The 27,280-nt window shown below is 52.4% G+C and overlaps 1 protein-coding gene across 2 annotated transcripts in view; it reads left to right on the plus strand.

The window, feature by feature from the left end:
- BCR (BCR activator of RhoGEF and GTPase) overlaps positions 1 to 18,283 on the plus strand; it is a 137,488-nt gene extending 119,205 nt beyond the window's left edge. The window contains exons 17-23 of one of the 2 annotated variants that reach the window (XM_034951699.4): positions 9,766 to 9,825; positions 10,669 to 10,778; positions 12,036 to 12,175; positions 13,163 to 13,297; positions 14,244 to 14,349; positions 14,828 to 14,990; positions 15,691 to 18,283. In XM_034951699.4, the coding sequence (XP_034807590.1) occupies positions 9,766 to 9,825; positions 10,669 to 10,778; positions 12,036 to 12,175; positions 13,163 to 13,297; positions 14,244 to 14,349; positions 14,828 to 14,990; positions 15,691 to 15,780 (804 nt within the window). In that variant the 3' untranslated portion in view covers positions 15,781 to 18,283. The remainder of the gene's footprint in view (positions 1 to 9,765; positions 9,826 to 10,668; positions 10,779 to 12,035; positions 12,176 to 13,162; positions 13,298 to 14,243; positions 14,350 to 14,827; positions 14,991 to 15,690) is intronic. The other variant, XM_034951698.3, reaches the window with a different exon arrangement.
- The last annotated feature ends 8,997 nt before the right edge of the window (positions 18,284 to 27,280 follow it).

Consider the following 27,280-nt stretch of genomic DNA (forward strand, 5'->3'; position numbering starts at 1 on the left):
ATATTGGCACAAAGCAAGTACTGTTACATGCACTGGAAATTGCTGAGCCAGGCACCTGCCCTCTCACAGATGAAGGTGCTGAAGTTCCCAGGGGTGGCTGGGGCGGGAGCCAGCCAAGCCTGGGGCTTCTCCGCCACGCTGTGCATGTGCCCAGTGGTGGTCGGGGCCTTCATGGTGAGGGGGTCGGGGAGTTCAGAGTTTGGACTCCCACATGCATCCCTGCACCATGGGCAGCCTTTGTATCTTAGCCAGAAGGCTGAGAAGTAATTCCTTCCTTTTTAAAAAAATTGTAAAATATGCACAATGTAAAATGTCCCAGGTGTTTTTAAGTGTGCAGTTCAGTGGCATCAGGCACATTCACATTGTTGTGCAGCCATCACCACCATCATCTCCAGAACTTCTTTTTCATCCTCTCAAACTGAAACTCTACACCCATTAAACAATAACTCCCAGGGGGGCAGGTGCAAAAAGAATAACTCCCCATTCCTCCTGCCCCCAGCTCCTGTTAACCTCTAGTCCACTTTCTGCCTCTGTGGATTTGACTACTCTAGCTACCTCATGTAAGTGGAACCATACAGCATTTGTCTTTTGGGTCTGGTTTATGTGGATTTGACTACTCTAGCTACCTCATGTAAGTGGAATCATACAGCATTTGTCTTTTGGGTCTGGTTTATTTCACTTAGCAGCATGTCCTCAAGGCTCACCCATGTTGTAGAGTGTGTCAGAATGTCCTTCCTCTTGAAGGCTGAGTAATACTCCATTGTATGGATTAACAGACATTCACCAGCAGGTGGACGCCTGGGTTCTTTCCAGTCTGAGGCTGGCATGGTCAGTGCTGTTGTGCACATGGACATAAGATCCACCCAACTTGGTGTTATCTTTGCATTCGCAAGCTGTTGCCAGGCACATCCATGGGTTCTCGGGGGGAACAGCTGCTGCAGAGTGGGCAGTCCAACAGGGAGACCACCCGAAAATGGGTGGACCTCACTGCGTGGTGGGGACTTGAGAGCAGCTGCCAGGGTGCCACCAGGAGGGCCCCAGTCAGACCTGCTGGCTTGTACCTGGTCAGGTGCCCACATAACCCAGGCTGGCAGAGAAGTCTGGGAAACTCCAGCCAGCCAGCCAGAGCACCAGCTTCAAATGAAGCAGAGGCTCACAGTCCAAATCTCATCCCCGAGGCTCACATAAAACATTGGCAACAACAAAAATGAACTCTGATGCCCCCACTGGAACATGAGTTGTGAGCCCAGCAAGACGCATAAATAGAGCAGGAGAAATGGGAGAAGACAAAAGTCTATGACTTGATAGAATGTTGCCCTCTAAGGAGAATAGACAGGGCTAACATGATTTAGCAACCTAGAAAATTTGCAAATGAAGAGAGATGCACCTGTCATCCTAGCACTTTGTGAGGCTGAGGAGGGCGGATCATTTGACATCAGGAGTTCAAGACCGGCCTGACCAACATGGTGAAACCCCGTCTCTACTAAAAACACAAAAAAATTAGCCAGGCGCGATGGCGCATGCCTGTAGTCCCAGCTACTCGGGAGGCCAAGGTAGGAGAATTGCTTGAACCCGGGAGGCAGAGATTTCAGTGAGCCAGGGTCGTGCCACTGCACTCCAGCCTGGGGGACAGAGCGAGACTATCTCAAAAAAGACAGAAAAAACCTGAAGAAATTCCTAATGGCAGCAAGGCTCCAATTTCCCCAGCTCTGCCAACTGTGGTGACTCCCTCTCTGGCCCAGGATGTGCAGGAGCACTGGGACTGTGTCTCTGGGCCCCCGTCCCTGTTGCGCTGCACTCGGCTAGGCTGCAGACTAGCCCTCCAGCAATGTGTCCCATACCCCGTCCCATGAATCTTGGATGGATGTTGATGCCTTCACCTTGAAAAATCCCTCCCTGAAGATACAGACTCAATGTCCCCTGCTCTGTGAAGGCTTCTCTGTCCCGTGACCTCACTTCCCAAGTAACCGTGCCATCTGAGCCACCAGTCAGTCTGGGCCAAAGCCTGCCCTGGCTCTTGGCACATTTGCCACATCCTTCCTTTCCAGCTTCTCTGATCTAGACCATGAAGGCTGGGGAGAGGGGTCTTGTTCTTGGGGACCCCCCCCCAGGCATGGCACACAGGAAGCCTTCCATGACTAGGGTGGCACAGCGGGTTCCTGGTGTCTGAGGATGGACCAGGATGGCCTCGCTCACTCAAAATGGCTCATTCAGGCTCGGGGCTGGCTTGGAAGGGACACCCGACTTGGGTCCTCTTGCACCTGCCCACACACAAGGACTTCAATTTGTGCTGTCAGTGGCTCTTTTCTGGACTGTGGGCACCACCACAGCTTTGTCCCTGCTGTACTGTGTATCCCCTTGCCTTTCTGGCTTGTGGCTCTGAACAAAGCAGGTCACCCATCCCAACTTCTAGAGCCCCCCCACCGCCACCCCCACCCTCATGGAGCCTCTATCGTGCAAGAAGGGAGGTGGGGACCTGGCAAGTCATCCAGGACAGGCATTTGAAGAGCAGGAGCCAAAATCTGAGACTCGGGCAAGTGGTTCCTAAACCCAGCTCATCAGCACCATTAAGGGGAGCAAAAAACCAGACCGGGCCAAGCCCCCAGCCCAGAAGATCCCGACTCCTGCTGCCCACAGAGAGGCACATGAGCAGCTTTGCTGAGGACTCCTTTCCATCCCAGACCCCTGCCCTTGGGGCCTGCCAGGGACCTCTGCCCTCATGGTTGGATCTGGACACTCCTGGGATGCTGCGGCTTCTCTACCTGCTGCAACTGCCTCACCTCACGGGAGGGTCTCTCTACTCAACTTCTGAGTCAAGGTGCATAAGCAGGGTGGGGGCTGTAGGCCCCTGTAGCTGGCTGCAGAGAGCCAAGCGCCTCCCACACGGTACAGCACAGAAGGCACCTGGTGTCACTGGGAAAAGCCCAGATTCAAAAAGGCTGGGCTCCGGAGTCATGCACATCCTCTCTCAGGTATCCTTGTGCAGAAAACAGTGTCCACGGGGGAGAAAGAGGCCAGGCTGGTGTCGCAGAGCGCCAATGGCATAGTCACCACCACTCCTCCGACTTCCTTCCTCCTGGGATCCCACAAACAAGCCCCCCAGCTGGGAGCCTGGAACTCCAGGGACCAGGGCAGCCGCCACCTTCTTGGCGTGAGTCATGAATGCCCTTCACACAGCAATCAGATTCCTTCCTGTCTAGCCATGGTTCCCACCCATCACTCCCACTGAGACAGGGACCAGGGGCTGGAGCCAGATAGTGCCTGCTCCATCGCCTCCTCACAAACGACAGATAAGGATGAGAACAGCAGCAAACGCTGACCCCCCACCCATGAGAGCATAAGTCACTCAACCGTCAAGGCTGCATGGCCCCCCCCACCCCAATTTAATTCACCTGTGAGAGGGCAGGTGCCTGGCTCAGCAATTTCCAGTGCATGTAACAGTACTTGCTTTATGCCAATATGTATTTTACTATATATATATAAACTCTAGATCCATTAAACAATGTATTACATAACTTATAGAGGTATGTTTTATGTCTGTCTGGGTACTGGAGATACCACAGAGAATGAACTGGACAAAGCCCTGTCCTCCACGTTTACTTTCCAGCAGCAGAGACAAACATAAGCCAAAATAAAGATCACGTCACAGGGGACGTGATGGGAGTCGGAGGAGGTATGGTCAGGTAAGGCGGATACCGTCATGAAGGCACCGAGAATCCTCATTTGTATTTCAAGGATTATCTGAGGGCCATGTAGGTCTTGTCCACACAGCCATTCACCCATTCAGGGGGGTCTCTGATGTGCCTGGGGGGCATTCCGAGATGAATGAGACATGCATGGTCCATGTGGCAGAGGCACCAATAGGAGAGAAACTTACGTATGTAGCCTCTTAAACAGACTTGGAGAGGGGCAGGCCCCAGGGGGTCTCTTGCAGCAGGAACACAAAATGAGTGATGTTTGTTTTGAACCAATATTTGGGGAAGATATGAAGATGTAAACATCATGAAAATGTAAGATCACATGAGCAAATTCTTACACAGATTCCACGGGATTCTTCTTGAAGAAGCACACCGCCATCAACATGGATAGTGATACAGGTCCTCCTTGCTCTATTGAGAGCCACTTTTGGACCCTGTATTTTTAACTTTTGTACCATGAAATGCATCCATTTTTATAACCGAATGATTTTATAGTAAATTTACAGAGCTGTACAACTTTTACCAACAATCCAGTTTTAGAATATTTCTATCACCCCAATTTCCTTGTTGCCTTTTTTTTTTTTTTTTTTTTTTTGAGACAGGGTCTTGCTCTGTTGCCCAGGTTGGAGTACAGTGGTGCAACCACACTCAGCACAACCTTGATGTCCCAGGCTCAAGTGCTCTTCCCACCTTAGCCTCTCAAGTAGCTGGGACCACAGGCATGCGCCACCATGCCAGGCTATTTTTTTTTTTTTTTTTGAGACAAGGTCTTGCTGTGCTGCCCAAGCTGGTCTCAAATTCCTAGGCTCAAGTGATCCTCCTGCCTTGGCCTCCCAAAGTGCTGAGATTACAGGTGTGAACCACCGTGCCTAGCCCCTGTTCCCAGTTATAGCCACTCCCAACCCAAGCCGATCTGCTTTTTGTCTTTAGAGATTTGCCCATTCTTCACATTTCATAAACGTGGAATCATACTAGAGTGGGCTTTTTTGACTGATTTCCTCCACTTACCATTATGTTTTTGAGGTTTATTCATGTGGTAGCATTGTTTGATTCCTTTTTATGATAATAATTTTCCATTGCATACATATAACATGTTTTTATTTCTGCATTTACTATTTGACAGACACTTGGATCATTTCTAGTTTGGGCTGTTAAGGTTGATGCAGCCACGAACATGTCCTTGGTACCAGTCTCTATATGGACGTATGTTTTCATTCACTGAGTAAACACCTAGTAAGATTGCTGGGCTGTGCAACAAGGTGACTATTTGGGGAACTGCCCTACGTTGTCGGGAGTAGCTGCACCATCTTACATCCCCAGTGGCCATGTATGAAAGCCCATTTCTCTACATCCTCACTGATGCTGGTTATAGTGTATCCTAAGGGAGAAGGGTGTGTTCCTTTTGAAGTGATGTTAGAGACTGGTTGGGATCAGAGAAGAGAAGCAAAGAGTTAAAAGTGGGATAGAGGCCAGGCGCGGTGGCTTACGCCTGTAATCCCAGCACTTTAGGAGGCAAAGTTGGGTGGATTGCTTTAGGTCAGGAGTTCAAGACCAGCCTGACCAACATGGTGAAACCTTGTCTCTACTAAAAATACAAAAATTAACCGGGCATGGTGGCAGGTGCCTGTAATCCCAGCTCCTCAGGGGCTGAAGCAAGAGAATGGTTTGAAGCCAGGAGGCAGAGGTTGCAGTCAGCCGAGATCTCGCCACTGCACTTCAGCCTGGGCAACAGAGTGAGACTCCGCCTTAAAAAAAAAAAAAAAAAAAAGGTGCAGGATGGATCTCAGGAGAGCAGATTGTGGTCATAGACTACAGCAGGAGGCCTGTGATCTCTCTCCTGGTGAACACAGAGGTTCTCTGGTGGTCTCAGCAAAGACCCACCCCCGGGAGTAGGTTATAGTGCAGACACATGGGGCCCAGACAGGAACAACTGGGGTTGCTCTGCTGGACCATCCAGGCTGGTGACGATGGGCGTGAAGAAAGCTGTTGTCTACAAGGAGCTAAGTGAACGAGCATTTCCTCCTTTGGATGGTTTACTCATAGCCCCCTCCCAGCCCCTGCTGAGGGTGGGTGAGAGGATGTCCTCCAGCTGCCCATTGGTGACTCAGTCCAGCCACACTGACTACAAAGCAAGCAGGGCAGTGCTGGGCCCCCAGCAGAGCCACCATGCAAAGTGGTCAGTGATGCTTCAGGGCAGCACACAGCACCTGCCCCAGTTGGGCTTCGGCCTCCCTCAGCCCCCACCCCACCACTTCCCTGGGATGGATGTGCACGATAGTTTTCTAGGCAGACCTCCAGGCCACCATCTGCCAGGCCCGCTGACCATAGTCATTCTTTCAAGGCTCCTGCCTTACCCAGTCCAGGGGGAGAGGAGCAGCGACCTGGTCCATCCTCCTGAGACCACTGCATGTGAGCAGACAGACCTCTGCCTGCCCAGTCCCCGGCCAGGCAGCAGGCATATTCCTCACCAAGACCTTGCAACCCAGGGGGACCCTGGACAGCATCCGGAGTGCCTCGGTTTTTCCCTTAAGGGAAAACTGTTTCCCCCTTGGTCATCTGTTTTTCCAAACCCCAGTCTTTTGCTTGTTTACTTCTCTGGTGCTTTAAATAACTGCACGAGAGAGCGTACCAGCCTTGAGCAATGTTTGGGATTGGCTGAGCTGAGGCACAGGCCTCATTATCATGCTATTCTTTATACGGCTTCCGCTCTGCGGAGCACACTCTGTTCTTTGGAACAGAGCCAGCCTTGGGACAGCCTTTCCCACTGGAGCTGCCAGTCAGGACCGCCGTGAGAGCCAGTGCCCGGAGGCCAACACCCTGGTCTTCAGTCACTGGGAGTCACAGAGAGGGGCCCGATAAAGAGCCCTCCTGGCAGCATCAGTACCAGGTTGGAGTGGGCGCTGGACACCACCAATGCTGGGGAGTGGACGCTGGATGGAGCCCCACCCAGGGCTGCACGTTGCTCAGCCAGCTAGCTCTGGGGGAGCAGGACCTGAGCAGGGTGTCCTCCACCCTGGGTCCATCAGAGGCACTGCATGTGATTATTGGGGTTACCTGCTGGGAGTGGTGCAGATTCTGGACAGTCTGGATTGCTTCCAGCACAAGGCAGGCTGACCAGTCATACTTTACTCAGTCTCCAAACTTGGGCAACAGGAAACTAGCCACTTGAGAAGGAAGCTCAGCTTTTCTGGGCTTTAGAGGAGATGGAGACACGTTGGAAATTCCCGTAACCAATAGGCTGGGATGGGAGGGTGTTCTTCCCACACACAGACAAAAAAGTGGAACCCGGAGGTGATGGGAAGCTTTGACCTTGGCCAGCCAGACTGCGGGGTGGGGTTTCCCTCAAAGCCTGGTCAAAAGGCCGTGGAGGCTGGAAGCTCTCGTTTAGCCCCACCAGCTTCCCAGAGCAGCAAGGCCAAGCATGCCAGAGTCGCCATCCACCCTGGCCGTGATGCAGGGCCTCCTTTGGTACTTCCACCCCAGCCGGGCGGGCCGGAGCCGGGCGGCCTCTGCTGAAAAGCACCTGTGGGCCGTGGTTCCAGGGGGGCTTTGAGGGGCAGCCGCCTGATGTCTGGACAGCTTCTCTTTCTGTCTCTTCTTACCTGGACTCTGGGTTGCTTGTTAGCTGCTTCTGCCTGTTCTGGGTTTTCAAGGGGAGAGGGGCCCAGTGATGGCTGTTCTTTGAAGGAAAGGGAAGAATGTCTCCTGCTTAACATGTTTCTGTGTTTCCAGTTACTTGGTTGGTTAGTAGAGCCAGGGTCTCTCGCTTTGTTGCGCAGGCTGGAGTACAATGGCATGATCGTGGCTCACAGCAGTCCCCACCTTCTAGCCTCAAGTGTTGCCCCCACCTCAGCCTCCCGAGCAGCTGGGACTGCAGGCACATGCCACCATGCTTGGCTAATGCTTTTGAAAATTTTTTTTTTATAGAGACAGGGTCTCACTATATTGCCCAGGCTGGTCTTAAACTCATGGGCTCAAGTGATCCTCCTGCCTCGGCCTTTCAAAGTGCTGATATCACAGGCAGGGTTTCCATTTTTTAAAGCTCCCAGCAGTGGTATGAAACTCCTCCTTTCCAGAGAAAGCGCACTCTGTCCGCATCCCTTATGTTGTCCTCTCCTGCCTCTGCTTAGGGTTCACTCCGGGGGAAAGTGCCACTTGAGAGTTTCCTTTTTGTGTGTGGTTCTGACTGACCGCTCCCTGCTCACAGATGCTGCTTCTCAGGGTGGGGTCCCTGAGGCCTGGAGTGTGGCCTCTGACGACCTTCAGGGCCAGGTGCGGAATGAGAGCCTGTGGCCACATGGCCCCTGGTGGGAGACGTCCCGCTGCCCTTTGCTTCTCTGTGCCACTCTGGCTGCACAGTTCAGACCCTTGGGAAACGTTAACCAGTAGGACCTAGAAGGGGAGGTGAGAAGGGGTCACCCCCCAGGTGTGCCTGTGCTGAGCCTTCATGCTGAGCAGGTGCAGGGAGGGAGGCCCGGGTGCACACACCTGTGAAGTAGGGGCAGCTGGCTGGGCTCCTTGACCTGCTCCAGAGCATCTTATTTTCTGGCCACTTCACCTGCAGAAGGCCCAGGTGGCTGTGGCCGCTAGGGTCCCTTGCAGTGGAAGTGATGCCTGTCCTCAGCCCCTCTCTAGGCCTGGCGCTGTGCTCAGCACCGTCGTATGTGTGTATGTATATGTGCACGCATGTGAATGTGTGCAGACATCATGAGGGGTGGTCCCTGCTGTTAGGCAGCTTGCCTTGTGGCTGAAGTGAACCATCACCTGAATCAAGGGATGGAAACACAAGGCCAGATGCAGTGGCCTTCTATGGAGTCAGACGGTGGCTCCGTGACCTGGCTTCACTCCAGAACTACCTGGGGTTTCTAGCTGTGCAAATCCCAGGTCCCACTCAGATTATGAGTCAGTTCGCTGCAGGTGGAACCCAGGGAGGTGTTTTTTTTGTTTTTGTTTTTGCTTTTATTTTTGAGACGAAGTCTTGCTGTGTCGCCCAGGCTGGAGTGCAGTGGCGCCATCTTGGCTCACTGCAACCTCCACCTCCTGAGTTCACACCATTCTCCTGCCTCAGCCTCCCAAGTAGCTGGGACTACAGACGCCCACCACCACGCCCAGCTAATTTTTTGTATTTTTAGTAGGGACAGGGTTTCACCATGTTAGCCAGGATGGTCTCAATCTCCCGACCTCGTGATCCGCCCGCCTCAGCCTCTCAAAGTGCTGGGATTACAGGCGTGAGCCACCGCACCTGGCCAGGGAGGTGTATTTTTAACAAGATGGTACTGCTCATTCACCCAGCCCAGCCAGTGGTCTTGGCATACCCAGGAACCGCTGACATAGAACGTGCTCCCCATAAAACGGGAGACAGAGCCTTCACGGATGGGGGACATGTGGCTTGGTCATGACAGGGTGTTACATACCAGGACAGACTGTGTTCGGGTGACATTAAGGACAAGCTCCTGCAGGCTAGCTGTCTGGATAGTGCTGGGTGGGGGTAGAAGTTAGAGGGGTCACAGAGGGGCTTCCTCCCGGCCCCCTCATCAGCTGCTTGATTTAGGGCTTGTTTCTGGGTCCTTCTGGGCCTGATTCTGAACCATGGGACTGGTGTGGCCTGCAGGCTCCTCCCGCCACAAGCTGTTCATGGTGCAGGGGGAGAACAGTGTCCACAGTTCCCCAGACAGCAGCTGTGGATGCCAGGCCCCCAGGAGTTGTTACTGAAGTTGCTGCTGGACAGCTCACCTTTCACTGAGCTCCACATAGCACCCGTGGTGATGGGACCCGGATGGAGAGAGCCTGCCAGCCTGCACATCAGCTCCCAACTGGGCGGGGCAGAGGGAGGAGGGGGTGGGGACCCGAGGCAGCAGGGCTCTGGGAGCAGTGGGGCCCTGGGTTCCAGGGGTGTCTGGCAGGCCCCTCCTTACTCTACCTCTGTTGGCCTCTGGATGGAGGTGCTGGCCGCAGTCGGGCTCTGCCTCTGACTAAAGGTTGGAGAAGTGGCGGGTGTGGGCTGCTGCCCCGTGGGGCCTCTGAACAGACCCCAGGGCCTCTGCCAATCATGACTCGTTGCTTTCAGCTGGACCCGCAGGCCCTGCAGGACAGAGACTGGCAGCGCACCGTCATCGCCATGAATGGGGTACGTGTCCGTGAGACTCTCCTGGTGCCCACTTCCCCCAGAAGGATAGGGTGGCCTCTGTTCATTTCAAATCAGTCAGAGGTGGCTGAGCCTGAGGCGGCATCTGAGAGGGAGCCTGGTTGGAGAAGGGAGGGCCCCCAAGAGCAGAATCACCATGCACTGGAATCGTCATTCATTGGCTGGAATGCAGTTGCCAGCCAGGCCCTGAGCTTCCCTCCTCAAACAAAGGTCTCATGGCACCGCCAGGACAGGTGGGGCCTCCACTCAGGGACCTGGGGGCTGCCCATAGAAATGGAGACCCCTGATTTGTCTTTAGGTACCCCAGAAAGGTTTAGACCTTAAAAGCAATGACACACCCAAAAAGGCCCGGGTATAAATGGTAAAATGTTAATATTTGAGGTTCTTGGCTTTTTCTTATATTATTGTTAGTCTTTCCCACTTAATTTTTAATTGTTACTAAGAAAGAGAAAGCCAGGCACAGTGCACCTATAATCTCAGCTACTCTGGAGTCTGAGGCAGGAGAATCACTGGAACCCAAGAGTTCGATTACAGCCTGGGCAACATTGCAAGCTCCTATATCTAAAAAAAAGCAAGCAAGCAAGAGAAGCAGCGGGGATTTTAGGAGGTGCATCTGCAGAAACCAGTCGTTTACATCATCTTCAACAATCCTGGCTCTTGCTGAAGTAGACTAGGGGCTTCCCCGAGGGGCGGCTCCACCTCATGCTGAGACCTCTACATGACTTGGGGGGTGGAAATATTTGATGAGACTCCCAGGGGTCCTTGGGACCTTGGGCTATGAGGACCAGAAGGATTAGAGGACTGTGCCCCTTCTCCCCACTGTAGATTGAAGTAAAGCTCTCGGTCAAGTTCAACAGCAGGGAGTTCAGCTTGAAGAGGATGCCATCCCGAAAACAGACAGGGGTCTTCGGAGTCAAGATTGCTGTGGTCACCAAGTGAGTTGGGAGGGGCTTGGGCTCACGCACTGAGGGTGCCTATCCCTTCAGCTGTTTCTGCAGAAAAGAGCATGTGTGGGTCTCTCCTCTCTGTGTGTGGCCGCTGCATGGTGAGGTCAGGCCCCAGGGAACACTGCGTCTTCAGCTACCTCATGTGTTTCCTTCAAACCAGCTCAGGAATGTCCTTGCCACCTGGCTTGGAAGCAGTAGGCTGGCTCCAGGAACTGCCCAAGTGCAGGGTTTTCTGCCCTTGCTTGGAATTTATCACGGTCCCAGATTCCTGTTGAATGGCCATAACCCCTGCCCCTTTGTCACGAGTCAGTTGCCAAGAGAAGCCTGTTTGATTTGAGAGCAGTTCATGCAGACACAGACCACTTCCTCTGAGAATTCATTTGCTTCCCCAGGATTGAATCTGGCTGGGCCTCTGACCTTGCTGGTCACGTGGGCCGGGGCCTCCATCAGTCATACCCTGGACTCCCATCTGTGTCTAAACACCACGCCCCACCCCCAACTGCATGGCAGCCACTCGCATAGCACTCTGGGAGGGCTGTGGGCATGAGCAGCGAGGACTCCATCAGCAGCTCCCCCAGATAAGCCCTGCTAATGAGGGGGCTTGCGAAGCAGCTTTGATGTGCTGGTAAATCCAGGTGCAAAACAGAACTCAAGTTAAGGCCTCCGCACAGCACTGCGTTCTAACTGTGAAGGATTCTTACTCTAGTGTCCTGTGTGGAGGTATTGGAATTGTCCATTGCTAAGACTCGGAGGAGAAAAGCACTTAGCATCGCAGGACTTGGAGCACCGGTGCTGAGGCAACCCTTCATTCATTCGTCGGATGTGTGTTAAGGCCCAGGGCAGGGGTCAGGGATTCTCCTCTCACACAGCACGTGGGTGGCAGGACCAACACCGGGTCTGATCTCTCAGCTGGGGGCACAGGCTGCTAACCCCAGGCCTGGAATCTGTCGGATGCCCTTCCTGTGCTGACTTGACTTAGAAAGGCCTCCTGACCTTCCCGCAAAGATCATGTGTGATTCGCAGGGGTTCTGGCCGCTTGAAAGGTTCCTGAGAAAGTACATGCAATGAGGACAGAACTTGCAGAGGGAGGACAGGCATGCAGCAGGCTCTGTGTGCAGCCCCAGACCTGGGTACCTTCGTCACCATCCTCACCCCACCTCCGGGTGTGCAGATAGGGAGCAGGTCTCCTGTGTTATGGCCCAAGCAGGGCTGTTAGGACACTGAGAGCATTCCCTCCTCCCGCAGGAGAGAGAGGTCCAAGGTGCCCTACATCGTGCGCCAGTGCGTGGAGGAGATCGAGCGCCGAGGCATGGAGGAGGTGGGCATCTACCGCGTGTCCGGTGTGGCCACGGACATCCAGGCACTGAAGGCAGCCTTCGACGTCAGTGAGTGTTGGCCTGCGCAGGACGGGATGGAGGTGTGGGCAGTGGTGTCTGCGATGAGATCTCAGAGTGCTCCATGGCCCAGGCATGTCACATCCTTCTCTGTGTCTTTTCTTCATTTACTGTGTAATTATTTTTAAAAAAGAGAAGACAAGAGTTGTAGAAAAAGCCTCTGTAGAAACCAGTTTTTAAACCATCCTAGCCATGCATGCCACTTGCTGGGGTAGGCCAGGGGTTTCTGCGGGGCCTTGGCCTTCCTGCCTTGGGGGTGGACAGGAGGTGGAAGCCCAGGACTCAGTGCAGTCTGTCCCCTGCCATGTGTGAGGATGCGGCAGGCAGAGGGCACTGATGAAATTCAGCCCAGGCTGGGGCTGCAGCATCTCTGCCTCCATCTCACCAACCCTCACAGGCTATGAAGGACCTGGAACTGTCACAAATGCCAGGGGAGGGCACCGAGACCCCAGAGGATCCCTCCCAGCATCTTCAACAGGATTTTGTGCCTGCAGACCCTTCTTTGGGGCACACACCACCAACCCTGACCAGGACCCCTAGAATGCCCAGCATCCCTGGGAGGGCCCTGTGGTAGTTTCAGCTCCCTCTGGGGGCCCAGAATGGACCTGGCCTGTGGTGAGGATGTAAGCACCAGTGGCCAATTGGGTCCAAAGGAAGACACTGGTGCAGGAGTGGTTGCTATGTACAGGGCAGAGCCACCCAATCCCCATGCAGGCGCTGTGTCCTGCCACGCTGGCCTCCTCCTGGCCATCACATCAGGCCAAGCAGGGCAGAGGAATGGGAATGCCCATGCACCCCTATCAACTCTGCAGACACAGAACCATGCACAGCTCTTGGGAGGAGTCAGATGAGCTGCTCAAAGCCCAGGAGGGACCCGCACAGTGGTCAGCATGGCAGGGACAGTGCTTTAGCCAAGGCAGGGATGGTGGGAGACTCGGGATCCTCAAGGAGGCCGCTGCATTTCCGTGCTCTTTCCAGATAACAAGGACGTGTCGGTGATGATGAGCGAGATGGACGTGAACGCCATCGCAGGCACGCTGAAGCTGTACTTCCGTGAGCTGCCCGAGCCCCTCTTCACTGACGAGTTCTACCCCAACTTCGCAGAGGGCATCGGTGAGCACTGGAGGCCTTGGCCTCATGGGAGACGTCTCCTCCACGTGCACTGCTGCCCTCGGAGGCTGTGAAAAGTGAGGTGTGGGAACCCGAGCTGTGCCCCCTCTGCCATGGTCGGCATTTTAACCCAACCTCAAAAAGCAGGGGACCAGAACCGAGCCTGTCCTGGAAGGCCTTGCCCATCCCTAGAGGGCTCCCTGTCCCTACTCCTCAAGGAGACCAAGAGGCTGAAATAGTCAGCACTGCTGTGCTGTGGGGTCCTAAAGTCTGCTGTCCTCCTTCCTGCAGACCAGGGCTGAAGGAGGGTGCCTGGGTGCTCTTGCCATGGGTCCTGGTCCAGCCGAGCATGGTTTCAAACATGACCTGACCCTTAGTCAACCTGGAGGCTGATGTCTAGAGTGGGCGCTGGCGCGTGCAGCACCTGTGGCCTCTGCATCACCCTTAGGGCAGGTCTGCCTCCCGGGCCCATGCACAGAGGACCTGGTCTCCCAGCCTGCAGGTGCCCCTGTGGTGTCCAGGACGACGAGGGGGTCTCTGCGTACTTGGTGGGGCTGGGACCCTCCCACTTCCCACCTCCTTGTGTTCCTCACTCCCCTGTTTCATTCCATGCTGAGCCTCCCCTGCCTTGGGCTCCTCTGGGGAGGGGGTGGTGGCAGGAGTTGTCCAAGGGCAGCTCTGCCCATGAGCAGCTGCTCTAGCGGCTCCTCCTGCTGCTGTTTGCCGGGTGCTGCTGACCCCTGCGAGGTAGAGAAAAGGCGTTCAGGTGGTTCACACCCCACACAGGTGCCCCTCACAGGGTCCTCACTGGGGGCCAGAGCTGTGAGACTGAGGATGATGACGAGCCTGGGCTGTGCAGGGACACAAGCCCCAGGTGCTCCATGTGACCACCTCGGGAGAGGTCTCTGACTCGTTGTGACCCCAAGGAGTAACCCACCGCCTTCTGCAGCTCTTTCAGACCCGGTTGCAAAGGAGAGCTGCATGCTCAACCTGCTGCTGTCCCTGCCGGAGGCCAACCTGCTCACCTTCCTTTTCCTTCTGGACCACCTGAAAAGGTAGCCCAGCTCTCCCATGGCAGCCCAGGGCTCCAGGTCCCCAGGCCGCAGAGTGCCCCTCTGCTCCCACTAGACCCCCAACACCGAGGACCTTTTCTCCTGACCCTTGTCTGCAGTCACTCACTGCCTCTGGCGACTAGTGCCACTGCCACCCCTGCCCCAGCCTCTCTTCTTTGCCACCCTCCTCTCTCTGCACTGTGGCCTTAAAAAAGAGCTCAGAGCTTTGGCCGTGGCTAGCAGTGCACTTGGACCCCCCTCTTCCCTCCCAGTCACATCAAGTAGGAGACCTCCCCACCAGCCCAGAGCTGGCCCCTTGTCCTGGGCCACTGAGACCCAGAAGTACCAGGGCTGGAGTCAGCTTGCAGCACAGCCAGGGTCGAGGTCACTCCCTTCCTGAGAACTCCAGCACGGCCCAGCCCCTCTGCCTCTCTCCTGGGGGTGGCGTTGAAACAGCACCCGCTGCTTTGGTCCTCTACAGGGTGGCAGAGAAGGAGGCAGTCAATAAGATGTCCCTGCACAACCTCGCCACGGTCTTTGGCCCCACGCTGCTCCGGCCCTCCGAGAAGGAGAGCAAGCTCACTGCCAACCCCAGCCAGCCTATCACCATGACTGACAGCTGGTCCTTGGAGGTCATGTCCCAGGTACCCATGCAACCCTGACCTGACAGAGGTGGCCTCTGCCTGCCCCACCCCCAGTCCTGCCCATCTTCTTACTTGCATTGTATGTGGTGTGGCCAACATTCACAGAGAGGGACTTGCCTAGGTCTGCATGGATGGGAGTGATAGTGGGGGCCCAGGCCACCTCCTGGTCCTGCTAGTGCACTTTGCTGGAAGCTTAAAACTACCTCAAGTGTTCGGGTGTGGTGGCTCATGCCTGTAATCCCAGCACTTTGGGAGGCCAAGGCAGGATAACCAATCCCAGGTGTTTGAGACCAGTCTGGGCAATGTGGCAAACCCCATCTCTAGAAAAAATACAAAGAAAAATTAGGCAGGCATTGTGGCACACATCTGTAATCCTAGGTATCTGGGAGGCTGACACAGGAGGATTTCTTGAGCCCAGGAGTTAGAGGCTGCAGTGATCCATGATGGAGCCACTGTACTCCGGCCTGGGGGACAGAGCAAGGCCCTGTGCATCTCTAAAATAAATAACCACCCCCCACCCAACAAGTCATGCCTTGTCAGGACCCCACCCCACCTCCATCTCACTGTAAGGGATTCATGACACCAGCAGGGGTCCCCAGCACCTGAGATGGACTTGGAGGCTTGGGCCCCAAAGATCTCCCACCAGCAGCTGTGAGCCCCCCTCTGAGCCACTCTTCTCTTCCCCACTCTGCCCGGGCAGGTCCAGGTGCTGCTGTACTTCCTGCAGCTGGAGGCCATCCCTGCCCCGGACAGCAAGAGACAGAGCATCCTGTTCTCCACCGAAGTCTAAAGGTCCCAGTCCATCTCCTGGAGGCGGACAGATGGCCTGGAAACCTCTGGCTAATCGGGCCATCCGTAGAGCGGGAACCTTCCTGAGGTGTCCTTGGGCCACCCCCAAGTGTTGGGCCATCTGCCAAGAGACAGCGACCCAAAGCCGAAGGACAGGTGGACTGGACAGATCCCGCCCAGGTCTGGGAGCCCCAGGCTGGCCTCAGACTGTGGTTTTTTATGTGGCCACCCGAGGGCGCCCCAAGCCAGTTCATCTCAGAGGCCAGGCCTGGCCCTGGGAGACAGGGTGAAGGGAGTGGTTTTTATGAACTTAACTTAGAGTCTAAAAGATTTCTACTGAATCACTTGTCAAGATGCGCCCTCTCTGGGGAGAAGGGAACGTGACTGGATTCCCTCACTGTTGTATCTTGAATAAACGCTGCTGCTTCATCCTGTGGGGGCCATGGCCCTGTCCCTGTGTGGGTGGGGCCTCTTCCATTTCCCTGACTTAGAAACCACACTCCACTTAGAACAGGGTTTGAGAGGCTTGGTCAGCACTGGGTAGCGTTTTGACTCCATTCTTGGCTTTCTTTTTCTTTCCAGGACTTTTGTGCAGAAATGGGTCTTTTGTTGCCGTGTTAGTCCTCCTTGGAAGGCAGCTCAGAAGGCCCGTGAAATGTCGGGGGACAGGACCCCCAGGGAGGGAATCCCAGGCTACGCACTTTAGGGTTTGTTCTCCAGGGAGAGCGACCTCGTCCCCCGATCCTGACCGCCCTTCCGGCCCACGCTCTCCTGTTTGGCTTCCACAGGCCTGGACTTCTCTGGCTTCTCTGCCCACACACTCCCTGCTCCCAGTGTCCCTGCCCCTGCCCCAGCACAGGTGACTTCATTTCTGTCCTCTCAGCTCAGTGGACTCGCTCAACTTTTGTATAAGTCTCCACTTGGTGGTAGCAGCTTGCTGATGACTTGTTTTAAAACTTTCATCCTAAATAACCTTTTGATACTTGAATATTTTTAAGTTTTATACATAGTTTCTAATTTTTTTCCGAACAGATCCAGATACCTAATAAGATGCTGGAATGTAATCCCTGGACACTCCGTGTCCTGGCAGCATTTGGTCTTCCTCTAAGCGCCTGGCTCCACTGTTCTCAGGAGTGGGTTCTGAAGTCTCTGGAGAACAGGATACATGGAGGGTTAGGAAGGGGCCAGGCCTAGAGATGGGAGACTCCCTCCCGGAGCAGGTGGAGGCACAGGACCATTTGCTACCCCATCTGCCGGCACTTGCGGGGGAGCCCAGGCATTCTTTGTAAGCCCTCCTGACCACCTGGCTCAAAGAAAACAGAAGCATGGAGGCCACCAAGTATTTTCAAGAAATAACCCCATGAATATTGCATCACTTTTTTAGAAAGAGGGGCTTGGGGCAGGCAGAGAAGAGAAGGGAGAGCAAACTGAGAGCCAAGTTTCCAGACAGTCCTGCAGGAGGAGAGGATGCAGCTGCCCAGAGGGAAGCAGGATCACATTTAAGGAAGTGTGTGGATGACACCAGCACCCAGTGCGGCTCTGTCTGGCAACCTCTCCCAAGGTGGGAGGAGTGGGTGTCCCCTGTGTGTCAGTGGGTAGCTCCTGCTGAACCCGCAGCTCACTAGGGAGCCTGACAGTGGGGCCATGCGCCTGACACTCCTCTCTGCTTGTGGACCTGGCAAGGCAGGGAGCAGAAAACAGAGCCACTTGAAGGCTTTCTGTCTGCGTCTTTGTGCAGTGTGGATTTAGTTGTGCTTTTTTCTTGCTGGGAGAGCACAGCCACCATTTACAAGCAGTGTCACCCTCATGGGTGGTGAGGACAGAACAGGAGCCTCTGCTCTCTGTACCTATCTGGGCCCGGTGGGCTCCCCTGTCCTGGCTTCCATCTCTGTCTCAGACCATTCAGCCCTGCACAGGAACACATGTTGCTTAGAAAAGCCAAATCCAGCCTTGTCTCTGCCTCCTCTGGTCTCATGATGTGCATCTGTTACCTTGAAATTGGAAACCAGTCTATCAATGTCTGTGCCAATTTTTTATTCCCTCCCCAACCTCCTTCCCCATACGACTTTTTATTTATGTAGGATGTATGCTGTCTAATGATGGGATGACCACACTTTTCCGTGTTCTAAAAGTGCTCCTCTCCCGCAGGGTCCCAGGGCTGGTGGTTGCTTTGGGTCTACAGCTACGTCTTACCAGCCTCCTGCCTCAAAAGCCTGTGTGGTGGCAAAGCCGGTGTGGGGCTGGGGAACGCAGCATTCTCCAGGAGGGGGACCCGGCTCTCCTTCTGCAATGCAGGCAAAGGCCTAGATGCCAGTGTGACCTCCCACAAGGCATGGCTTCCAGACTCCCCGACCAGAAGTGATGCTTTTTTGCCTCGGGCCCTGGGTTTGAAGCAGCCTGGCTTTCTCTTGGTAAGTGGCTGGTGTCTTAGCAGCTGCAATCTGAGCTCAGCCACCTACACACCACTGTGGCCGACACTTTCATTAAAAAGTTTCCTGAGACAACTTGCGTGCATGTTGATTTCATGATCAGCGCCGCTGGGAAGAACCCCTGAGCCGGTGGGGTGGGGCTAGAAGCAGCAGGTGCAGTGATGGGGCTGGGTGCCCAGGAGGCCTCAGTGCTCAATCAGGCCAAGGTGGCCAAGCCCAGGCTGCAGGGAAGGCCGGCCTGGGGGGTGTGGGTGAGCACAGGCAGGCGCCTGCTGGGCAGTGTTAGGATGCTGGAGCAGCATCCGTAACTCCACAGAGTGGGGTAGTCTGGTTGGGGCAGGGACCGCTGTTGCTTTGGCAGAGAGATGATCCCCACTGGGGAGAGGCTGTTCTGACTCTGCAGGTGGGACAGGGACAGATGGCCACCAGGGTGACCCGGCTGGTCTTCCTTTGCTATGCTAAGCCCTGGGACATGGAGGATTCCTGCCACACACAGCCTGGGCCCGGGTTCTTACCTGTGGCCACCGCTCTGGCACGAGCCCCTCAGTCTTGGATGGTTTCTGCCTGGTCCGGGATTTGGTGTTGCTGCTGAGTCCAGCCTTTCCACCACCTCCGCATGGGCCGTGGGTGGTGTTGTCAGCTGCCTCCCACCTTGGCTTCAGTAGCTCACCCAGCTTACAGGGGAGCTGCCCTGGGCTGGAGATGGGCACGCACCCTGGGTCCTACTTGAATGAATGCAGCTTGAGGAGACCCGGCCATATCCACTGGGCCACAGGTTACCCTCGGCAATGCCCACATCAGCCGTCAGCCTGAGCCTCCCCAGGAGAGCAAGGCTCACACGACAAAGGCTGCCCGTGGCCAGTGAGGTGGCTGAGCCCAGCCAGGACCTTTCTCAGACTCCCGGGATGTGGCTCTGCTCGTGAGCTGCCTGGTCAGCTCTCTCGAGGTGAGAAGGGCTTGTCACACGGGCCTCTGCCTGCAGTGTGACCCTTCTCAGCTTCTCTCAGCAGCCCTGCCTGCGGAGTGTCACCGCCACCATGATCATTTCCCTGACACTGCGAGGGTGGGGAGACGTCCTGGATAGAGACAGGGCCCGTGGCAACAGCAGGCTCAGGGGCGCCCTGCACTGGTGGGCTGGGGACCTGGTGGAGACCATGCCAAGGGCTGGACAAGGGGACGAGCCTCCACCCTGGCCTCTCTGCAGGCCTCAGCAGCCCCTCCCACAGGCGGAAGGGTTGACACTGGGTTCTGCCCTCACTGCAAGAGCTGCAAGTGCCACGTGCTGTTCTGCCCAATCTGGTGTCTGCAGGTGAGGAAAGGGCTGCCGCTGACCCGTTTCTGAGTGTTCAGCACCTAAGGGTGACAGCACTGTTTGTCCCTACCCTCCGGGTCCTGTTTGAAAAACCCATACTCACAGGCCAATATTTTTTTCTTTTAGAGACAGGGTCTCACTTTGTCACCCAAGCTGGAGTGCAGTGGTGCGATTATAGCTCAATGCAGCCTCCAATTCCCGGACTCAAGGGAACTTCCTGCCTCAGCCTGCCAAGTAGCTTGGACTATAGCTGTGTGTTTTCTTATTATTTTGTAGACATGGGGTCTGGCTATGTTGTCCAGGCTATTCTCAAAATTCCCGGCCTCAAGCAATCCTCCCGCCTCGGCCTCTCAAAGGTTGGGATTACAGGTGTGAGGCAAGGCACCCAGCTCAGCCACAGAGCCCTATTGCATCTCTCTTACTAAGAGCAAGAGCTGACTGCCCCCTCATCCCCATTCCAGAGTGTTGGGGCTGTGTTCAGCCGAGGCCAGGCCACTGGCATGGGCCCAGGGAGCGGGATCATTCACTGCTGCCCCAAATCTGAGATCATTCCACCTTGACAAGACTTCCTCATCCAATCCCTTTACTTGACAGCTGGGGAAACCAGTGCACACAGAGCACCCCCAGCTCACTCGGGGTCTCAGAGCTGATCCGTGAGCAGAGGCCGAGATCCTGGGATCTTGTCCCCCAGCCTCCCTGCAAGCTTACTCCCTTTCTGCTAGAAGAGATGGGGCCAGACCTTGACCAGCAGCCCTGGCCTGGACATGACTGTGCTCATGCAGGTATTGAGGCCGAGATGCCCCGCCATCATATGTTTTTCTTTTCTTTTTTTCTCTTTTTTTTTGAGACGGTGTCTCACTCTGTCACCCAAGCTGGAGTGCAGTGGAATGATATTGGCTCACTGCAACCTCTGCCTCCCGGTTAAAGTGATTCTCCTGCCTCAGCCTTCCAAGTAGCTGGGCCTACAGGCTTGTACCACCACGCCTGACTAATTTTTGTATTTTTACTAGAGACGGGGTTTCCTCATGTTGGCCAGGCTCGTGTCGAACTCCTGACCTCAGGTGATCCACCTGCCTTGGCCTCCCAAAGTGCTAGGATTACAGGCATGAGCCATGGCATCACTTAAACGTAGTGAGAGGCCGGGCGCAGTGGCTCATGCCTGTAATCCCAGTACTTTGAGAGGACGAGGCTGTCAGATCACCTAAGGTCAGGAGTTCAAGACCAGCCTGGCCAACATGGTGAAACCATGTCTCTACAAAAAAACAGAAAAAAATATCCCTGCGTGGTGGTGAGTACCTGTAGTCCCAGTTACTCAGGAGGCTGAGGCATGAGAATCGCTTAAACCTCGGAGGCGGAGGCTGCAGTGAGCTGAGATGGCGCCACTGCACTCCAGCCTGGGTGACAGAGCAAGACTTTGTCTCTAAATAATTAAATAAATAAATATGGCTGAGCATGTGCCTTAGGCCTGTAATCCCAACACTTTGGGAGGCTGAGGCAGGTGGTTCATGAGGTCAGGAGCCCGAGACCAGCCTGGCCAAGATGGTGAAACACTGTCTCTACTAAAAATACAAAAATTAGCCAGCTGTGGTGGCAGGCACCTGTAATCCCAGCTACTCGGGACACTGAGGCAGGAGAATCGCTTGAACCTGGAAGGCAGAGGGTGCAGTGAGCCAAGATTACACCACTGCACTCTAGCCTGGGCGATGGAGCAAGACTCCATCTCAAATAAATAAATTAATAAATACAGAGCAAGATTCCATCTCAAATAAATAAATAAATGTACACCTGTAATCCTAGCACTTTGGGAGGCTAAGACAGGTCGATCACCTGAAGTCAGGAGTTCGAGACCAGCCTGACCAATATGGCAAAACTCCATCTCTACTAAAAATACAAAAATTAGCCGGGCGTTTTGACGTTTGCCTGTAGTCCCAGCTACTCGGGAGCCTGAGGCGGGAGAATCACTTGAACCTGGGAGGCAGAGGTTGCAGTGAGCCAAGATGGGGTGACTGCAGTCTAGCCTGGACAACAGAGAAACTCCGGCTCAAAAGAAAAATATAACTTCATAAAAACGAAGTAGGAAGAAACAGAAAACCTTGTCTAGATCTAGAACCATTAAAGGAATTGAATGTTTATTTTAAAATCTGTATCCCATCCAGTCAAAAATCTCACAAAAAACAAAACCAAAGAAAAGCACCTGGCCCAGATGATTTTATAGATAAGTTCAGCAAACATTAAGAAGAACAGAAAGTCTTTATCTTCTACAGAATTTTTAAAAATAATTTATTTATTTATTTATTTTTGAGAGGAAGTCTCGCTCTGTAGCCCAGACTGGAGTGCAGTGGCATGATCTCTGCTCACCGCAAACTCCGCCTTCCAGGTTCAAGCGGTTCTCCTCCCTCAGCCTCCACAGTAGCTAGGATTACAGGTGTGCCTGGCTAATCTTTTGTATTTTTAGTAGAGACGGGGTTTCACCATGTTAGTCAGGGTGTTCTCAGACACCTGACCTCAGGTAATCCACCTGCCTCGGCCTCCCAATGTGCTAGGATTACAAGCACGACTCACAGTGCGCGGCCTACATAATTTTTTTTTTTTTTTTTTTTTTTGAGACGGAGTCTCGCTCTGTCGTCCAGGCTGGAGTGCAGTGGCGCGATCTCGGCTCACTGCAAGCTCCGCCTCCCGAGTTCAGGCCATTCTGCTGCCTCAGCCTCCCGAGTAGCTGAGACTACAGGCGCCCGCCACCACACCCGGCTAATTTTTTGTATTTTCAGTAGAGACGGGGTTTCACCGTGTTAGCCAGGGTGGTCTCGACCCCTGTCCTCGTGATTCGCCCGCCTTGGCCTCCCAAAGTGCTGGGATTACAGACATAAGCCACCACACACGACCCCGGCCTACGTAATCTTCCAGAAAAAGAAGCAAATGGAATTCTCCCCAACTCATTGTGAATTTAGTATAAGCTTAAAACCAAACCAGACATAAATAGTACAAGGAGGCAAAAGTATAGACTAACTTCTTATGGACATATATGCAAAAATGCTAAATAAAATATTAGCTAATCCAGCAATGGATTAAACATGTATCACGACCAAGTTGGGGTTTTCCTAGGAAACTAAGATGATGTAATAAAAGAAAAAACTATTAAAGTAGTACAAACTATCAAAGGAAAAAACCTGTATGATCATTGCAACGGGTTCATTTGCGACATAATATAATTTTTTTCTTTTTTTAAAAGTCTTTTTGGCTGTAAGTTTATTCAATGCAAAATAATCTTCTCCAATTTTACTGAGGTGGCTGACGGCGTCCACGACAAAATTTGCCTCTAAACTGGAATTCGGTTGCTGACCCAGCTGCAGCCTCGGCTTTCTTGTCGGCACCGGGGGGCACAGCACTCCTTCTGTAGGTATCTCTGTCGGTTTCCCCTCTTGTGAGTCTTGCAGGTCGCTCACCCTCCAGACCTTTAGACCGAGGCCTGCCAGTCCGTGGACGGCTGCGGCGTAGGGTGGCAGGCACAATCTCCAGGGGCAGATGAAGGTAATCACGGAGATACTGGATATCCTCATTGGTAAGGTACCAGCAGACATGACTCCAGGCAAACTGTTCCTTCATGTAGTAGCCTCGGGACTTGAAAGACTGCATGGCCTTCATGACATGAAGGTTGGGCACATTCTTCCTTTTTTTTTTTTTTTTTTTGAGACGAGTCTCACTCTGTCGCCCAGGCTGGAGTGCAGGGCCATGATCTCGTCTCACTGCAACCTCCGCCCCCTGGGTTCAAGCGATTCTCCTGCCTCAGCCTCCTGACTAGCTGGGGTTACAGGGAACAGTGTTTTCTTTTGTCAAAAGAGCCTCTTAAGCCATTGATAATATTTCCCAAGCTTGTAACAGATACAAGCCTTTAAAGAATGACATTTGCAGTCACCCAGTAGGACATATCTTGAGGTGAAATCAGAGTTGTGGGCTTTGCAGACAACAGCAGTCATTTCTGGTGGCTTCCGGGAGTGGAGGGGGACTGCAGCTTTGGCAATGTAGGTGATACCAAAAGGACTATAGTAATTTTTTCTTAGTAATTAAAAACTAGGCTGGGCTCGGTGGCTCATGCCTGTAATCCTGGCACTTTGGGAGGCCAGAGTGGGTGGATCACCTGAAGTCAGGAGTTTGAGACCAGCCTGACCGACATGGTAAAATCCTGTCTCTACTAAAAATACAAAAATTAGCTGGGCATGGTGGCGCGTGCCTGTAATCCCAGCTACTGAGGTGGGTGAGGCAGGAGAATTGCTTGAACCCGGGAGGCAGAGGTTGCAGTGAGCCGAGATCGTGCCACTGTACTCCATCCTGGGTGACAGAGCAAGACTCCATCTCAAAAAAACAAAACAAAAACCAGACATAACAAGGTCGAGCTCAGTGGCTCCCGCCTGTAATCTCAGTAGTTTGGGAGGCCGAGAAGGGCAGATCACCTGAGGTCAGGAGTTCAATAACAACATGGTGAAACCCGGTCTCTACAAAAAATATAAAAATTAGCCAGGCATGGTGGCACACGCTTGTGATCCCAGCGGCTCGGGAGGCCAAGGCAGGAGAATCACTTAGGAGGCGGAGGGTGCAGTGAATTGAGGTCTCGCCACTGCACTCCAGCCTGGGCGACAGAATGAGACTCCGTCTCAAAAAAGAAAAAAAAATCCCCAGCCATAACAATATACATGTATGTTATACAATAACCAAACCAATATAGAAGGGTATATAGTGAAAGGAGAAGTATTGTTGTGGGTAAAATTGTTTCTATGAATAAATGGCTGATCCAGTATTTTTTTCCTCCAAAAAAACACCTTTTCCCCTTTGATTTAGTGTGTACCACACAGAGTCGCTTAGCCGATTCAGTGACTTTTTTGATAGCTGGAGAATGCTTCCTAATGGTTGCAGGTGTGTAGGGGTTTTCTTGACATTTTCAGTAAGAAAGTGAATGTTGTGCCATAGGAAAGCTTTATCACAGGTGCACGTTGGTAGCCAACCAAATAACTTGAGTGTCAAGTACAGTATCTAGTGAGTGGAGAATAACTGTAATAATTACAATTACAGTTGTAGTTAAAGTGAAGTTTGTATCAAAATTTCTGTTTCAAAGGTGAACTTTTAGGGGGTGTATCTGCGGTGTTTCTTCCTCAGATGTGATTTCTCTGAAGCAGTGGTTCTCTATAACTGACTTGACACACACTGCATCTGATATTTTGAATGACTTAAGTGATAGTATCAAAATTACTATCATATACATATTTAAATCACATGACTAACCTGTGTGTGGTATTATGCAAACTGCTCAGCTCAGTAAGGGAACAGAAATAAGAAAAAAAAGGACAATATTGGGAGTCTTTTATATAATTAAATTTATTCGATTAAAGGACTATCCTTTCTAAAAAAAAAAAAAAAAAAAAAGTCCTGCTTTCTTGGTGTTAAAATAAAGCATCTTTTATGAAATGATGGTGATAGTAAATGGTGATATACGGTAAATGTAAATAATAGCAAATACAAGGTTAGTTATCTTATTGTGATTTGTAAAAATAAAGAGAGCCGAGAATCTCGTTTTGCTGCTGTTGTTTGGGAGTTCAGGAAAAAGTTCCTGGGGCTTTTGTTGTTAAGAAGATTCAAATACAAATTATTTCTTAAGAGTAAATATGAGTTTATTTTGAGGTCATTTGTCACAGTCTACTGAGAAAGCTTTTAAGTTTGCCTGGCATGAAAGATGTTCCTATTCTGATCGTTGTTAAATAGATCTTTTCTTATTAGATATAAAATGTCAGGAGATATTTTATTTTGAGACAGAGTTTTGCTCTTGTTGCCCAGGCTGGAGTCTAATGGCATGATCTGGGCTCACTTCAACCTCTGTCTCCCAGGTTCAAGTGATTCTCCTGCCTCAGCCTCCCAGGTAGCTGGGATTACAGGCATGTGCCACCACTCCTGGCTAATTCTGTATTTTTAGTAGAGACAGGGTTTCTCCATGTTGGTCAGGCTGGTCTGGAACTCCCGACCTCAGATGATCCGCCCGCCTCAGCCCCCCAAAGTGCTGGGATTACAGGCACAAACCCCCTCACTCGGCCCCAGGAGATTTTTTGTGTGTGTTGTGGTGTGCCAACAAAATAAGCCTAGGCAGGGAAATTCCTTCTGGTGGTTGGAATTGTTAGTACTGAATAGACTAGCTGCAAGGTAAAGAACCCCCATGGGGTTTTCTATCAGCTCAAATCATTGTGACCCCAGTCTTTTGCTCTGAAATAACATGACCATTAAGAAAGTAGCCTTAAACAATGTATTTTGGGTATGTTGAGAGGGAGGGACAATTATGATCTGTTCCAAAGTGAACATAACAGATGATCCCTGTGTCTGTGAAGCCTTTAAAATTTATAGTGCTCTTCTTCTGTTAATTTCAAGTAAGATTTAGTTATTGTGACATACTCTTAAAAAACCTGCAGTGTCTCAAAAGGCACGTTTTTAAAGCATCTTGAAATGAAATTAATAATGTAATATCTACTTCTTCAGAATAGTAGTTTTTACATTCTGAAGACTGACTGACTGCTCTCAGCCACTTCTGAGTTCTCTATTTTCAAAGAATAATTTGGTAACTCCATAAAGAAAATCCGTAAATAAGAGAAGAGAGTGAATATCTTCTTTTTTTTTTTTTTTTTTTTTTTTTTTGAGATGGAGTCTTGCTCTGTCACCCAAGCTGGAGCAGTGGCGTGATCTCCTCTCACAGCAAGCTCCACCTCCCGGGTTCATGCCATTCTGCCGCCTCAGCCTCCCGAGTAGCTAGGACTGCAGGCGCCCGCCACCACGCACGGCTAATTTTTTTTTATTTTTAGTAGAGATGGGGTTTCACCGTGTTAGCCAGGATGGTCTCCGATCTCCCGACCTCGTGATCTGCCTGCCTCGGCCTCCCAAAGTGCTGGGATTACGGACGTCAGCTACTGCGCCCGGCCCCGAGAATATCTTTTAACAGTGTTTTTCCTGATCTTTTCCAACATCTTCATTGTGGTTCTGTCCTTTATTTTCTGGTTAAATCCAGAGGTTTACTTCTGCCTGTATCTTTCCAAACTATTAATCTGTTCACAATCACTTTCCCATTTAAACCCTTCAGCAGCCCCAGTGCCTTCGTAATAAGGTCTCCTTAGCTTGGTATCCAGAACACTTCAATACTGGGCTTTGACCCCTGTTCTCCTTCCCCTACCTCTGTTTAGGTGCTTCACTGAGCTGCACTGAACAGCTCTTGGCCCCTTGAAATCTCTGCAGTCTCCTTGTCTCCCTCTGCTGGAATATTCTTCTCTCACTTCATCTGATCATTGCCTTCAAAACTCAGCTCATTTTCTTATTTCCTTGCCCTTTTCATGTCCCTTGTTTTCCTCCGATTAAATTAATGTTCCAAACTCAAAAGAAAAACAACTCAGCTCAGGCATCACCTTGCCTGGAAGGCTTCCCTAGTCCTCCTGCCTCCTGCAGACCCTCTGGCACCCTGTGCATTTGGGACTTGGCACACTATGTCTCGTCTGCGGCCTCCACTGGACAATGAGACCGTAAGTGTGTGGCTTGACAGAAAGTTGTTGACTCTGCTGGGGTGCTGGTACAGTGCTGGCCACAGCAGTGTTACAGAGGAAGTGAGCCACTTAGTTTCTGCCCTTAGGAGCTTTTATTCTAGTTGCACTTGACCCTGACAGCTGTGAGACACCTCCCAGTAGTGCGTACCAACTCTCAAAGTCTGTTTAATTGTATCTTAGTGTCTGATTCCAATTTTA

The sequence above is a fragment of the Pan paniscus genome, chromosome 23, assembly GCF_029289425.2.
Source record: "Pan paniscus chromosome 23, NHGRI_mPanPan1-v2.0_pri, whole genome shotgun sequence".
Taxonomy (NCBI): Eukaryota; Metazoa; Chordata; class Mammalia; order Primates; family Hominidae; genus Pan; species Pan paniscus.